This window comes from Ipomoea nil, unplaced genomic scaffold, assembly GCF_001879475.1.
Source record: "Ipomoea nil cultivar Tokyo-kokei standard unplaced genomic scaffold, Asagao_1.1 scaffold1932, whole genome shotgun sequence".
NCBI classification, from domain to species: Eukaryota; Viridiplantae; Streptophyta; class Magnoliopsida; order Solanales; family Convolvulaceae; genus Ipomoea; species Ipomoea nil.
The window spans coordinates 1146416-1161119 of record NW_017618360.1 but is presented as its reverse complement, the minus strand read 5'-3'; the positions used below and the strand labels follow the sequence as shown (position 1 = coordinate 1161119).

The 14704-nt window shown below is 34.4% G+C and overlaps 1 protein-coding gene across 3 annotated transcripts; it reads left to right on the top strand.

Annotated features, from left to right (window-relative positions):
- Positions 1 to 10876: 10876 nt before the first annotated feature.
- Positions 10877 to 14578, top strand: LOC109194090 (protein IQ-DOMAIN 14-like). Of its 3 annotated transcripts, none has more exons than XM_019344967.1 (5): positions 10877 to 11111; positions 11286 to 11402; positions 12822 to 13118; positions 13208 to 13546; positions 13811 to 14578. In XM_019344967.1, exons 2-5 carry the CDS (start codon positions 11322 to 11324, stop codon positions 14402 to 14404), a joined length of 1311 nt encoding a protein of 436 aa, XP_019200512.1. In that variant the 5' UTR covers positions 10877 to 11111; positions 11286 to 11321; the 3' UTR covers positions 14405 to 14578. The 3 variants fall into 3 exon arrangements, with proteins under 3 accessions (XP_019200512.1, XP_019200513.1, XP_019200514.1); XM_019344968.1 differs by having other exon boundaries at positions 11282 to 11402; XM_019344969.1 differs by having other exon boundaries at positions 10878 to 11111; positions 13814 to 14566.
- The last annotated feature ends 126 nt before the right edge of the window (positions 14579 to 14704 follow it).

Genomic DNA, 14704 nt, shown 5'->3' with positions numbered 1-14704 from the left:
TATAGCTATATGCTTGTGATATATAGCTATATGCTTGTGATATATAGCTATATGCTTGAGATATATAGCTAATATGCTTGAGAGTATATAACTAATATGCTTGAGAGTATATAGCTATATGCTTGTGATATATAGCTAATATGCTTGAGAGTGTATAGCTATATGCTTGTGATATATAGCTAATATGCTTGAGAGTTATAGCTAATATGCTTGAGAGTTATAGCTAATATGCTTGAGAGTATTAATGCATGTTTGGATATTTTCATGCGTAAGGTTTTGGGGCATTTTGAAGCTATATGCTTCAAAACTACCCTTAACATGCTTGAAATATGCTCTTCTACATTTTGAAGCTATATGCTTCAAAGTTACACTTAACATGCTTGGTATATGTAGCTGTATGCTTGAGATTATTGAACTACATATATGTATATTATTTATATTTATTATTTGTAAGTTTTCATGCGCAAGGAATATATAAATAAATAAATAAATAAATAAATAAATAAATATATATATATATGTGTGTGTGTGTGTGTGTGTGTGTGTGTGTGTGTGTGTGTGTGTGTGTAATTTTGCATACTGTTACTGACTCAAAATAAATTTAATTATTTCTCCAGTGATGGATATATCATTCAGGATATATCTTATCTTATGGAAGTTGAGTTTTAAATCACAGCAACTTCCATGTAACTTCTCCAAACACATATGTTTTACATCTATAAATAGTTTGGAGAAGCATCTGAGAGGTGATGGATTTTTTACAAGCAATTATTTTGCAGGAAACCAAGATACTTCACAGGCTTACATCTCTACAGGGAATTCTCAAACAAAGCAACTTGAGAATTTCATTCATCTTCTTGTATCCCATAAGATTAAATCTTGAACCTTGTTTCTTTTATAGAGGAAGATTTAAAGCTTATAGGAAAGCGATTACATGCATGAAGATATCAAATGATCCAATTTTGTTCCCTGATGTAATGTATTTTTTTGTTGTATCTCAAATTTATTACAGATTACAAGCCCTTTCTCCAACAATCACCACACTTAATCCAACCAACTAATCACCAATAAATGAAATTAAGCACCAAGCGGCAAATTACTAAAAAAAAAAAATAAAAAAAATGCACCAAGCGACAACTATAGTTGAATTGGTCAGACAATTAATTTGATAACAAGGTTCTAAATTTGAGCTAGTTATCTATCTATAAATAACTTCATCTGATTTAATTTTTTTTTATAGCCTTTTGTCGATTAGAATTAAATCACAAATTTTATCTAAAGTACATTTTATTTAATTTTTTTATAGCCTTTTGTCGATTAGAATTAAATCACAAATTTTATATAAAGTACATTTTTAGGTAGTGATTGTAATTTTTTTTTTTTCGTGGAAAGGTGCATCAGAAGGACTTGTTAATCAATTTTCCTTTTAAGTGCAAACGTGAAGGGCTGTCATCTACCTAATTAAACTGTTTTTTTGTTTAAAAAAAAAAAATCAGTTGTTAATGCAAATTTCATTACTATTCTTTAAGAATAATCAAAATTTTGCCCAAAATCCAAAAATATTGCAGATACAATATAAAACCATCCTGTACCAGGTCCCATTGAATTTATCACAAGAGACTGAAGACAGACAACGTTGACATCACTGATGACCGTACAGACTTTATTTTTATTTTTATTTTTATTTTTTTGGCCAATATAATTATATATATGGAACTGAAATTTTATCCATTTATTCTAGAAATAAATCCTGGGTCCACAAATTTACTCCAGTTGCACACTACTTCGTACTATTTTATACATTTCTATAACGCACGTCAATAATACTATACGTTGTAATACAATAAATAAATACATAATATTATATATACTAGTCTTGTCTATGCGCGATGCGCAAAAATATATGTCCAATATTTATATTTTAAAAAATAACTAATAAATTTTTATATTACCAATTAAAATCTAAATGAAATAAAATTTATTTGTTATATTAATCCAATATATAATGTCTACAATTATTATTATCTTTAAAGAATATAAGAAAATATATGGTGGATGCATGTGCATGGTAAAAGTAATGAAAAAGATAACGGAAATTATAACGATAAGGGTATTTTTGTCAAAAAAATTGTATAGTACAACTCTAAAAGCACAATGTACAAAATGATTGGCACTAAAAATATGGACATAAATTAGGGATATAACTTTATTTGAGACTTATTATGTTCTTAGATATATATATATATATATATATATATATATATATATATAGAGAGAGAGAGAGAGAGAGAGAATATGGCTCATATGCGGTAAGTCTCTTAGGTGCGGTGGTGCGGCTTTATTAATACCGCTTCCATGAGAATTAATAGTCTTGTGAAAATGCATGTATGGACTAATTTCATTTATTAATTTAGAATTTAGAATGATTAATAGCTAGAATCAAGAAAAAATAAGGACAAAAAAATGATGACATTTTTATAATTACGATGGTGCATTTAAAATATTTAATAATGCATCTAAAGATAATTAATAATACACGATCAATTATCCATAATTGTATTATCACGTGTTTTCAATTGTACCGCCGTAATTACACAAATATCATACAAATTTTTTTCTTAATTTTTCAGTATGATCATCTTATATTGATAGATAAGACTATCAAACGTCTCAAATTGTTGAGTTAATTATTACTTTTTTTGTACCATATTATAACAAAATTTGTGTATATGTATTATATAATAAAATTTACTGTAATATTTGTTAATGCCTAATCCAGCTAAATTTCATCTGACCTTATTTGGAATATCTAACATGTATTTTATTTTTTAAAACGTATAAAATCATTATCTTTTCCTACAAAGCATAAAATAAACCTCCAAAAATAGAAAATTTTAAATTATGGTGTCTCCAAATAATTAAATTAGTGGACCCCCTATTTCGTATTTCTGAAAAAAGGTAGAAAATATAATTATAACTCAATGTAATAATTATTTTTCCTTTTTTAAAAAATCATATATTCTATACTATATTATAAAACTTCTACAATATTTTATTAAATTCGTATGCAAAATACATTAATACGTATCAAGACATGTAAGTTTGAGAGTTAATTCCATTTTTTGTCCTAAATTTATAGGTGAGAGTTGTTAGGATCGAAACTGGTTCACAACACCAAATTTACAATAGCAACTTGAACTGGAAAATATTGAGAATAAATTCTAGTGTAAGATTTAAAACAAATCATACACAGAACAAAGAAAATTGAAGAAGAATTTTTTCTGTATTAGCAAAAGGATAAAACAATAGGAATTACAAATATAACTCTCTATTTTTCTCTACAGAATTTTGCTATACTCTCTGTATATTTCGTATGAGATGAGAAAGAATGGGATGGGATAATCTGATGAAGGATGCTGCCTATTTATAACACCAGGAAGGTCTAGAGAATTCTTAAGCATTTAATATAATATTAAATGCCTAGAACTTGCCATGCAAGAAAAAACTTCTCCTGCAAATTTCTCCAAAGCAAATCTAGCCCCTTAGGAAACCTCCTCCCAAGTCCCTTAGGCAAATCTCCACCCAAGTCCCTTAGGCAAACCTCCACCCAAGTCCCTTAGGCAAACCTCCACCCAATTCCTTTGGGAAATCTCCTCCCAAAATTATCCCAGGCAAACTTCTGCCCATTCCACATTATGAATTTAATATTTACAAATCTCCCACTTAAATTCATAATGTGGGTCTTCATCCTTTTTGCCAATCCCCTGCTGCTTGCATTCCTGTTAGGCCAATTGAGGATCTACACCATACGAATTTATCGTTGGTAACAGGCTTTGTTAATATATCTGCTAGGTTATCTTTAGTATGGATTTTCTGTATATCCACACTTCCCTCTTCCACCTTCTCACGAACAAAGTGATACTGAACTCGTATGTGTTTCATCTTGGAATGAAATGCTGGATTCTTTGTCAGGTACAAAGCGCTCTGACTGTCACAAAATAGAGTCATTTTCTCTAATTTGTGCCCGACCTCCTCCAATAACATTTGCAACCATATTGCCTCTTTACTAGCTTGAGTAGCCGCAATATATTCTGCTTCCGTCGTTGAAGTTGCCACAACCGACTGCAACTTCGAGACCCAGCTTATTGCTCCGCCAGCAAGAGTAAACACATAACCCGTAGTGGATTTACTACAATCAAGATTACCTGCATAATCTGAATCAACATAGCCTTTAATGACAAAGTCTGATCCTCCATAACACAATGCAATATCCGAGGTACCCTTGATATATCTAAGGATCCTCTTCACAGAACTCCAATGCTCTCTACCAGGATTCGCCATGTATCGACTGACCGCTCCCACTGCCTGTGCAATGTCTGGTCTAGTGCAGATCATAGCAAACATCAAACTACCCACTACTGATGCATACGGTACTCGAGACATCTCCATCCTCTCTGCTTCGTTGCTAGGACTCATACTTGAGGATAACTTGAAATTAATAGAAAGAGGGGTAGAAATTGGCTTACAATCTTGCATGTTGAAGCGCCGCAAGATTTTCTTCAGATAATTCTTCTGAGAGAGCCAAATCTTCCTATTATTTCTGTCTCGGTGAATTTGCATCCCTAGAATCTTGTTTGCTGGTCCCAAGTCCTTCATTTCAAATTCCCTAGCCAGTTGAGCCTTCATCTCCGTGATACGATCATTGTTGGGGCCTACTACCAACATGTCGTCAACATACAACAGCAAGATGATAAATTGATTATCATCAAATCTCTTGCAATACGCGCAAGGATCGGAATTAAACCTGTTGTATCCAAGGCTCAAAATGAATGAATCAAATCTCTTATACCAACATCTCGGCGCCTGTTTGAGACCGTATAGAGATTTGGTCAACCTGCAAACCAAGTTCCCTTTTCTTTCTTCAAAACCTCCCGGTTGGAGCATACAAATTTCTTCTTCAAGTTCTCCATGTAGTGATGCAGTTTTCACATCCAACTGCTCAAGATACAGGTCATACACAGCACACTCAGGGGAAACTGGAATTTCTTCTTCCTTCCTTCCCTCAACTTGTACTGTTGTTGTCACTGGTTTCTCCTTCCCAGTGCTTTCATTTTCTTGTACCTTGTCTTCTACAAATAGAACATCCCTGCTGATGATAACCTTGTGGGCAGTGGGATCCCACAGGCGATACCCCTTCACTCTATCAGCATACCCCAAGAAAACACATCTTCTTGATTTTGGATCAAGTTTTGATGTTTCTTGGGCGTTGTATACCACATATGCCGGACTCCCAAATATATGTAAGTGAGAATAACTAGATGGCTTACCCGTCCACATCTCCATTGGCGTTTTCAGATCAATTGCGGTTGATGGTGACCGATTGATCACATAACAGGCGGTCTTGACTGCTTCAGCCCAAAATGAATTTGCCAAATTTGCAGTCCTCAACATTGCTCTTGTTCTTTCCAACAAGGTTCTGTTCATCCGCTCTGCCACTCCATTTTGTTGTGGAGTATACGCCACTGTGAACTGTCGTTTGATACCTTCTTGCAAACAGAATTTACCAAATTCATCACTAGTATATTCTCCTCCATTGTCCGACCTCAAACACTTGATCCGTTTCTCGGATTCAAGTTCCACACGCGCTTTGAAGAATTTGAAAACTTCAAATACATCCGCCTTCTGTTTGATTGGATACACCCAACATCTCCTCGAGTAGTCGTCGATGAAGGATACAAAATATTTTGCACCTCCCAGGGATATAACTGGTGCTTGCCAAACATCAGAGTGGATCAGCTCCAAGATAGCCTTGCTCCTTGCTTTAGAGCTCTCGAACTTCAATCTATGCTGCTTACTTGTAACACAATGCTCACAAAAGGGTAATGATACCTTTGTTAGCCCTGGAAGAAGATGTTGATTAGCAAGAATCTTTAGACCTCGTTCCGACATGTGGCCAAGTTTTTGATGCCACAACATCGTTGATTCCTCTATAAGATTGTCTGCTGCAACGGCTGCTTCTCCTTGTAGTTGTGTTTCTCCTTTAAGCATGTATAGATTGGCTGCTATCTTCTCAGCTTTCATCACAACAAGCGCGCCCTTGATTACTTTGATGATCCCATCTTGAATGTGAATTTTACATTCACGGCTATCTAATTGTCCTAGAGACAATAGATTTTTCTTCAGGCCCTTCACGTGTCGTACCTCTTGGATAGTGCGAACCGTACCATCAAACATTTTTAGTTTAATAGTACCTAAGCCAGCAATCTCTAAGGCATGGTCGTCTCCCATGAACACATATCCTCCAGAGACAGGTTTATATTCATGAAACCATTCTTTCCGTGAGGTCATATGCCATGTTGCTCCCGAGTCCATTAGCCAGACATCAGCTAGACTTTTCCTGCCTTCAACAATTGTTGCTGCTTCACCAAATAAAACTTCGCATTCATCCGATGTACTCACAACACATCCCTGAGCATTTGATGTCTCGGGATTTTTGCCGTTGGTGTCATCCTTCTTGAGTTGCCAACACTCATTCTTGTAGTGCCCCTTTTTGCCACAGTGAAAACACTTGACATTCTTCTTACCCCTTGACTTTGATCTACCTCGGTTGTGACTCCCACTAGAGCCAGGCACCGTTGATCTTCCTCTCGTCAATGTCAACGCCTGGAATTGTTGTGAAATTCCAACTTTGTCTTCTTTGTTTTTGCGCCGACTTTCCTCTTCAAGAACCGCAGCTGCAATATCATCGAAGACAAGTACCTCCTTGTTGTTGACCAAATTGATGATGAGTTGATCATATGAATCCGGTAGACTTTGGAGCAAGATTTCAGCACGTTCAGTCACTTCTATTTTATAACTCAAAGCCGAGAGTTGTGAAAATAGAGTGTTTAGAGTGTTGATGTGCTCAGTTACTGAGGATGTCTCCATCATCCGAAGAGTGTATAATTTTCTCTTCAAGAAGATCTTGTTGTGCAGTGATTTGACCTCATACAAATTTACGAGAGTATCCCATACCTCTTTTGCCGTACCTTTTTCCGCCACACTTGACAAAACTTCATCAGCAAGTGCTAAGTGCAGATTGGCAATAGCGTTGCTATCCATTTCTGTCCACTTCGCATCGTCAGTGAAATCGGCCGGTCTTTCTTCAATTGCTGCTACGCAGTTATCTTTTCTGAGAACTGCTTTCATTCTCATTTTCCACAAAGAGAAATTGTTCCCTTTGAACTTTTCAATCTCGTACTTGGCCGCCATTGTAAGTGGTGTTCTTGATTCAAATCCTTAACAATATATCTAAATAGTATTGTATAATAGAATAATACCGGCCGTGTGAATTTACCAGTATTTATTCTAACATAAACAATACAAAAAAGATATATCTATGAACCAACCTGAGGCTTTGATACCACTTGTTAGGATCGAAACTGGTTCACAACACCAAATTTACAATAGCAACTTGAACTGGAAAATATTGAGAATAAATTCTAGTGTAAGATTTAAAATAAATCATACACAGAGCAAAGAAAATTGAAGAAGAATTTTTTCTGTATTGGCAAAAGGATAAAACAATAGGAATTACAAATATAACTCTCTATTTTTCTCTACAGAATTTTGCTATACTCTCTGTATATTTCGTATGAGATGAGAAAGAATGGGATGGGATAATCTGATGAAGGATGCTGCCTATTTATAACACCAGGAAGGTCTAGAGAATTTTTAAGCATTTAATATAATATTAAATGCCTAGAACTTGCCATGCAAGAAAAAACTTCTGCAAATTTCCCCAAAGCAAATCTAGCCCCTTAGGCAAATCTCCACCCAAGTCCCTTAGGCAAATCTCCACCCAAGTCCCTTAGGCAAACCTCCACCCAATTCCTTTGGGAAATCTCCTCCCAAAATTATCCCAGGCAAACTTCTGCCCATTCCACATTATGAATTTAATATTTACAAGAGTTCACTTTTAGTCTTTTTTATTGGAACATCCTCATTTAGTCATAGTGTTATTGTGATATGACCATTTTTAATCATCTTTCAACAAAATCGTTGAAATATTGTTAAATACAAAGACATTATAATCTTTTTTTATACAAAGTAGGTTGAACCACTATATTTTTTATTTTTTATTTTTTTTAACTGTTTTGTTGATAAAGGACAAAAAATGGTGATACCACAATAATACTAGGATCAAAATTCAAAAGTGGATGTTCTAATAAAAATTGATTAAAAGTGAATTACCACCTATAAATCTATAACCAAAAATGGAATTAATTCAAAATGAAATGTATATGCAACTGAAAATTATTCAGATTATTAAATTATTTAAAAAAAAAAAATTGTTGCCGTCCATTATTAACATCAATACATATGTGTTAACTTTTTGTTATGAGGTATCTCTACACATAGTTCAACTAGCTCAAAACAAATAAATAAATTCATAAATTTTATTTGACTAGTAGCACATAATTTATATTTTATAGACTAATTAAAACACATATCACAATTTATATTTTCTATCATTTAATTTTCATGACATGAGTAATGATATAGTTAGCTTATCAATAAATGTTGGCTTATTTAATCACTATTAGCTGTTTGACTTTGTTAAACAATCAATATGAATGTTTGATTTATTAACTTTTTGAAATAACTTATTGCTTCAAAATGTTGAAATAGCTTATTGCTTTAAAATGTTGAAATTTAAAAAGCTTATCAAAGCAGTTTTTTTCGATCAATTTTTTGAAAAAATACTTTTACATGTAATCAGTTATTAACTAACAGCTAATTTATCAAATAATTTTTTTACAATTAATTAATACTATCACATATTCAAACTCACTAATCTAATCAATTTACAGCTATCAGCTAATATCTATTTACCAACCAGTGGATTATGTTTTGTGGTAAATATTATACTTTTGTTATGTGATTCACTTGTATTCATTGAATGCATATGCCATGTTGCACCTGACAATCATTAAGAGGCTGTCACAAAAATCCATAAAGAATCATTATTGCAAAAGTTAATCACATTATCATGCAATTGCAAATCTGAAAAATCCAATACATATTACTCCGTATCATATTTTGTTTGTCGGGGTTGTATGTATGTATATATATATATATATATATATATATATATATATAGAAGAGCGCTCATATGCGGCGGGGTCTTACGGTGCGGTGGTGCGGTCAAATTTCAGAATACACCAACAGTGTAATAAAAACACACTCCAATGAAATGTAATAAAACATCATAAAATACACCACAGACTCAAAAAAACACACCATATAACTCACCACCCCCAATGGTGTATTTCTGAACAGTGTATGGTGTTTTTACTCACACCTAATGGTGTGTATTTGGTGATGCAGGGCTCTGTTTACTCTGTTTTGTGTGGTGTATTTCCTAACGTTGATGGTGCATATTTGGTGAACTATTGGTGTTGCTGCACTGTAAGAAATAACCGCACCGTAAGACACTGCCGCACCTGAACCCGCCTCTATATATATATATATATATATATATATATATATATATATATATATATATATATATATATATATATTGAGAGAGTTATTTTCACATACTGAAATCACTTTATATTAAAAAAAGATATATGTATTTTAATCTTCATTGACTATTTATAAATTAATCAATTTATCATAAATTAATAAAAAATTCGTTTAATTTCAGAATGAGTGATTGAATGCGTGTTGTAATTTTCTTGATCAAACTTGGTATGATTTCCCATTATACTTTTGATAAAAATTTATTTATTAATCAAATATGAACCAATTCCAAATCGGAAAGATTTCTAAACAAATATATAAAAAGGTAACAACATAACAATATAAAATAGCAAATAGTAACTTTATGAACAACAATTTAAATTTATAGCTTAGTTGACACATATATTTCAGTACAATGCGACCTATAAAGAATCCTTTAACTTATTGAAACAAAATACATATTTCAATATATTATGCCAGCTGACAAAGAGTTCATAAGATGTTTTTTATTAATCCAATTATATGGTTTTCTAACTTTTCTTTCATTGTTTTATGTTCTGTCCTCTATTTTGAGTGGTCCGTATTGCATGGCATCAGTTTTTTTCCCATTTATAAAAATTTATTTTGGCATAATATCAAGTTCAACTACTATGAGAGTTGTCTACGAGTTTTATTGATTCGGATTGATCAATTATATGATACTTAATGAGGGTGTTTGATAGGATGAAATTGTAATTTCATTTCTATCAAACTCCATAGAATTATAATTCCATAATTTGGTGTGAGAAAATAGTAATTTTGTGAAATTACTATTCTCTCCAACAACCATAAGGTCTCCCCAGGAATAACAATTCAACACTTTGTGGAATTGTTTAAGCCCATCACATCATCTATGGACAACTAAATTGTATTGGTTTGCATTTGTTTGAACCAATCAACTATAGATAACTTAAACTTGTGACAAAAAGTGGAATCGCTCACCTTAGGCACCCCCACACCCGGAGCGACAATTTGTGGATGGTAGATCATGATGATTAAACTGATCAGGCTAAACTTTTTCTCACTGCGTACAATGAGCCCCTCATTTTGAGAGATTGTTTCCACACTGCCGCGGATGAAACCTTATTGTGGTCTTCTACCATCTAGAGTCAAACGGCCAATGGGCTATATTCAATACGCACACACATTTGAATAGTGATTGCACGTTTTCTCATCATTTTAAAAATTAGCTCACAATTAAGCCCAAATAGCAATAAATTAAGTCTGACTTTTATAGTGGTAGAGATATATTATTATTATTATTATTATTATTATTATTATTATTAAGAAGCAAATAGAACTATAGAAGGTAACTTGAGAATGATAAATACAGCGGCGAGTACCAGCTCTGCACTTTATTACAGGTATTAATTTCGTCACTCTTTTCCTCTATCAAACAACCAAAGCTAATAACCATCTTTTTCCCACACTTTTCCCCTCTTTCACCGCCATCTCCGACCCACAACATTCTGCCGGCTACCTGCAATTCCCAGAAACATGGCTGCCATGAAGATGATGCCCACTATACACTGAATTCTTTCATTCTTCTACTAGATAGCTACCAGGTTTCAACAACATTATTTCTGTCTATGTTTTCTTGTCTTAGGATGAAGATAGATATATATATATATATATATATCCTGTTTCATAATTCCTGGAGATTCTGATAATGATCATTATTGATTCTTAGTGGTGTTTCCTTTTCATGTTTTCCGGTGATGTTTCGGCTGGCAAGCTAGCTAGGCTACTGCTTCTTTAATTTGCCTGAAAAAAAAATGGGGAAGAGAGGAAGTGGTTGGTTTTCATCCGTCAAGAAAGTCTTCAACAAACACTCTTCTAAAGATTCTCCGGACAAGGTCAGTAGTACTGAACTTTTAATTAAGACAGAAAGCATATAGTAATGATAATATCACAATAATTTTAACTAAAATAATTGAATAAGTACTTTAGATTGATACGAATTTATTGAGTGATTAGTTTCGGGCTATCCCAAAAATCAAAGATCATGTGTGAGCATTGTTTAAGGATCAAGGGTGTTAGGGATGCTGAAGAAATTTGCCATTGATAGACTTTCTGTGAGGTTTCACCTAACTGTATTAACTCAGTTTCTGGGCAACATAAAAATGGTCCCCCTGGGGGTGTCCCTATGCACAGCAAATTGATCATGAAATATTGCTATCACTCCACCGCATATTACACGTTCTTTGGGTCATTAGGATACTGGTAGACACTATATAAAGATGTGTACGGTTAAATATGACTTGTAATCTTATCCAATAAAAGATTACAAAAAATTAAATCCACTTATCATAAGTGAATTCAGTCAAACCAAAAAGGTCAATAAGTTATTGGAGTTAAACTTAAAACTTCTTATTCTATTATCACGTTAACATACTAACTTGGTAGAATTGTTCGCAAATTATGATCCTATTTGATAACATAGTTAGTTTATCAGTCAATTTGATCACTACTAACTGTTTAACTTAGTTAAACAATGCTAAAATTCAAAATCATAAGCTAATTTCGAAGCTATCCACTAACAACTAATTTACCAAAATACTTTTTTTTTTACAATCGGCTAATGCTATCAACTAATCAAACCACTTAGTGGGCGTTTGGTTCAGGTTATATAATATAACCAAGGGAATGTGACATTTCAAAGCTCACATTCCTATGTTTGGTTTACATTATCTCAGGGAATCTAACATTCCCCAGGAATGTCACATTCCCTCCACATAGGATTTTGAAGAGAATGTGATTCCCTTCAATTTCTAAGGTTATGTAAGATAACCTTGGTTAAGTTAGTTTATTACACACACACACACACACACACACACACACACACATATATATATATATATATATATATATATATATATATATATATAATTATTTTTGTAATTATATATTTTTTATTTTTATTATGTTAGGTTAGCATATAAAATAATTTTGTTTCTCAAATTTAATATTTTAGTTAATATTTTAAAATCATGTAATTATATATGATACCGTTATCTTATTTATTTATTTTAATTTTTAAATTTATTAAAATATATAAAAATATGTTAAGGATATTATAGTGTCTGAATAAAAGATAACCCTAAACCAAACATGATTATATTACATATCCTAATTTTAACCAAACACAGGAATCTAACATTCCCAGCAATCTAACATCCCCTAAGGTAATCTGACATTTCGTGAACCAAACGACACCTTAGGTTTAATGTAATGATATGTTAATGATGGAAGATTAACGAAACATCTTTTTGCAGAAGGAAAACAATGTTGCAGACGATGAGCACAACAAATGGACTCAAGAAGCCCCAGAAGTGGTGTCGCTTGAACATTTCCCGGCAGGAAGCTCCAACGGCGGGGATTCATCGCCCCCTGCAGCTGAAGATCCCGACCACGGCTTCTCCGTCGCGCTTGCGACGGCGGCAGCGGCCGAGGCTGCCGCGGCCGCCGCCCAGGCTGCCGCAAAGGTTGTCAGATTGGCCGGACGCGGGCGCCAGCAGTCGAAGGAGGAAAGAGCCGCCACCCTCATTCAAACATATTACAGAGGATATCTTGTACCAAATCTCCATTAAAACACTCGAATCAGGTTATGATTTAATTTAATTTACTGCTAACTGATCGCAGTTGAATTAATGTCTGTCAGGCGAGACGGGCGCTGCGGGCATTGAAGGCGCTGGTGAGGCTGCAGGCTCTGGTGAGGGGAAACAATGTGCGGAAACAAGCGTTGATGACGATGCGGTGCATGCAATCTTTAGTGCGTGTGCAGGCAAGAGTGAGAGCTCGAAGGCTGCAGTTAGTGAAGCAGAAGGTGCAGATCAAGCAAGATGCAGGAGAAAATGAAAGATCACTGCAGCCTGGTGGAAGCCCAGAAAAGAAGATGGAGACAGATGATGATGATGATGGTTGGGGCAATGGAAACCTGCAAAACACTGAAAAGATGGTGAAAAGAGAGAGGGCCCTTGCATATGCCTATGCATATCAGGTTAGCTTTAATTTATTTTTAGTCGATACAGAACATTTTGATCGGTTCTTGTTGCTTCTAGTTGAGGCAAAACATATTGATTATTTGGTCTTGTTATGTTTAGTCGGGATAAAGCATATTATTTTGTATGTTCTTGTACTTCTAGTCTAGGCAGAGCATATGGATTTGTTCTTGTTACTTTTAGTCAAGGTAAAACATGTCGATCTGATCTTGTTAGTTTTAGTCAAGACATGATAAGTTGACGATATGGATCAATTATTGTATCAGGATAAACAACAGAAGTTCTTGGATTTTGATGCAAATGGATACCATGCTGAGCTGTTTCCCAACGAGGATCCACGCTGGCGGTGGAGTTGGTTGGAGGGTTGGATGGCATCGCAAGCAAAGGAGTATTCACGGCCAAGTCAGCAACACGACGGCTCACGTGTAACCATTTCCACGATGGATGACATATCATCAGAAAAGACTGTGGAAATAGATTTTCACTCACCGATGCGATCAGAGCTCGTTAAATCGACCAGGTACAGTATTACCACGGGTGAAACAAGCCCATACACAGCCCGTGGGCACCGCCAAATGCTGTCGGGTTGTGATGGGGTCCCGAGTTTCATGGCCCCTACTCAATCTGCAAAAGCGAAAGTGCGAACCCAAGGCTCGAACAAGACCCAAAGCCCGCCATCAGCCCAATGGAACTCATCAACAAAAAGGGGGTTGACAACTCTTCAAGGCTCGAGAAGCCCAAACCCGAAAAGTTGTGCTAGACAAGTCAAGTGGATGCCCAGTTACAGTCCGGAATCCAGCGGAGATGATAGGGTGTCACCATTGAGAAACTTTGGATGGAGACATAATTTTGGTTGATTATTAGTGTTAAATGCTAATTAATGTGTGGTTAGTGTGTGTATTTATGGCTATCAATTTGTCATGTGACAATAATGTTTGTATATCAATGTTGCTTCTTTGTTTGGATAATACAACTTGGTGTACTGAATTGGTCTCCTAAGAAGCTATGAGATATTAACAGCTTATGAATTATAAGCAGGATTTGGTGATATAACACCGTCAATGGTGACAGTAGCTGCTGGGAAAATATGAGTGTCATCAAGGTAGTGATGAAGATCATATATATCCTTCAAGAAGGGATGTGATTTGAAGATTTCA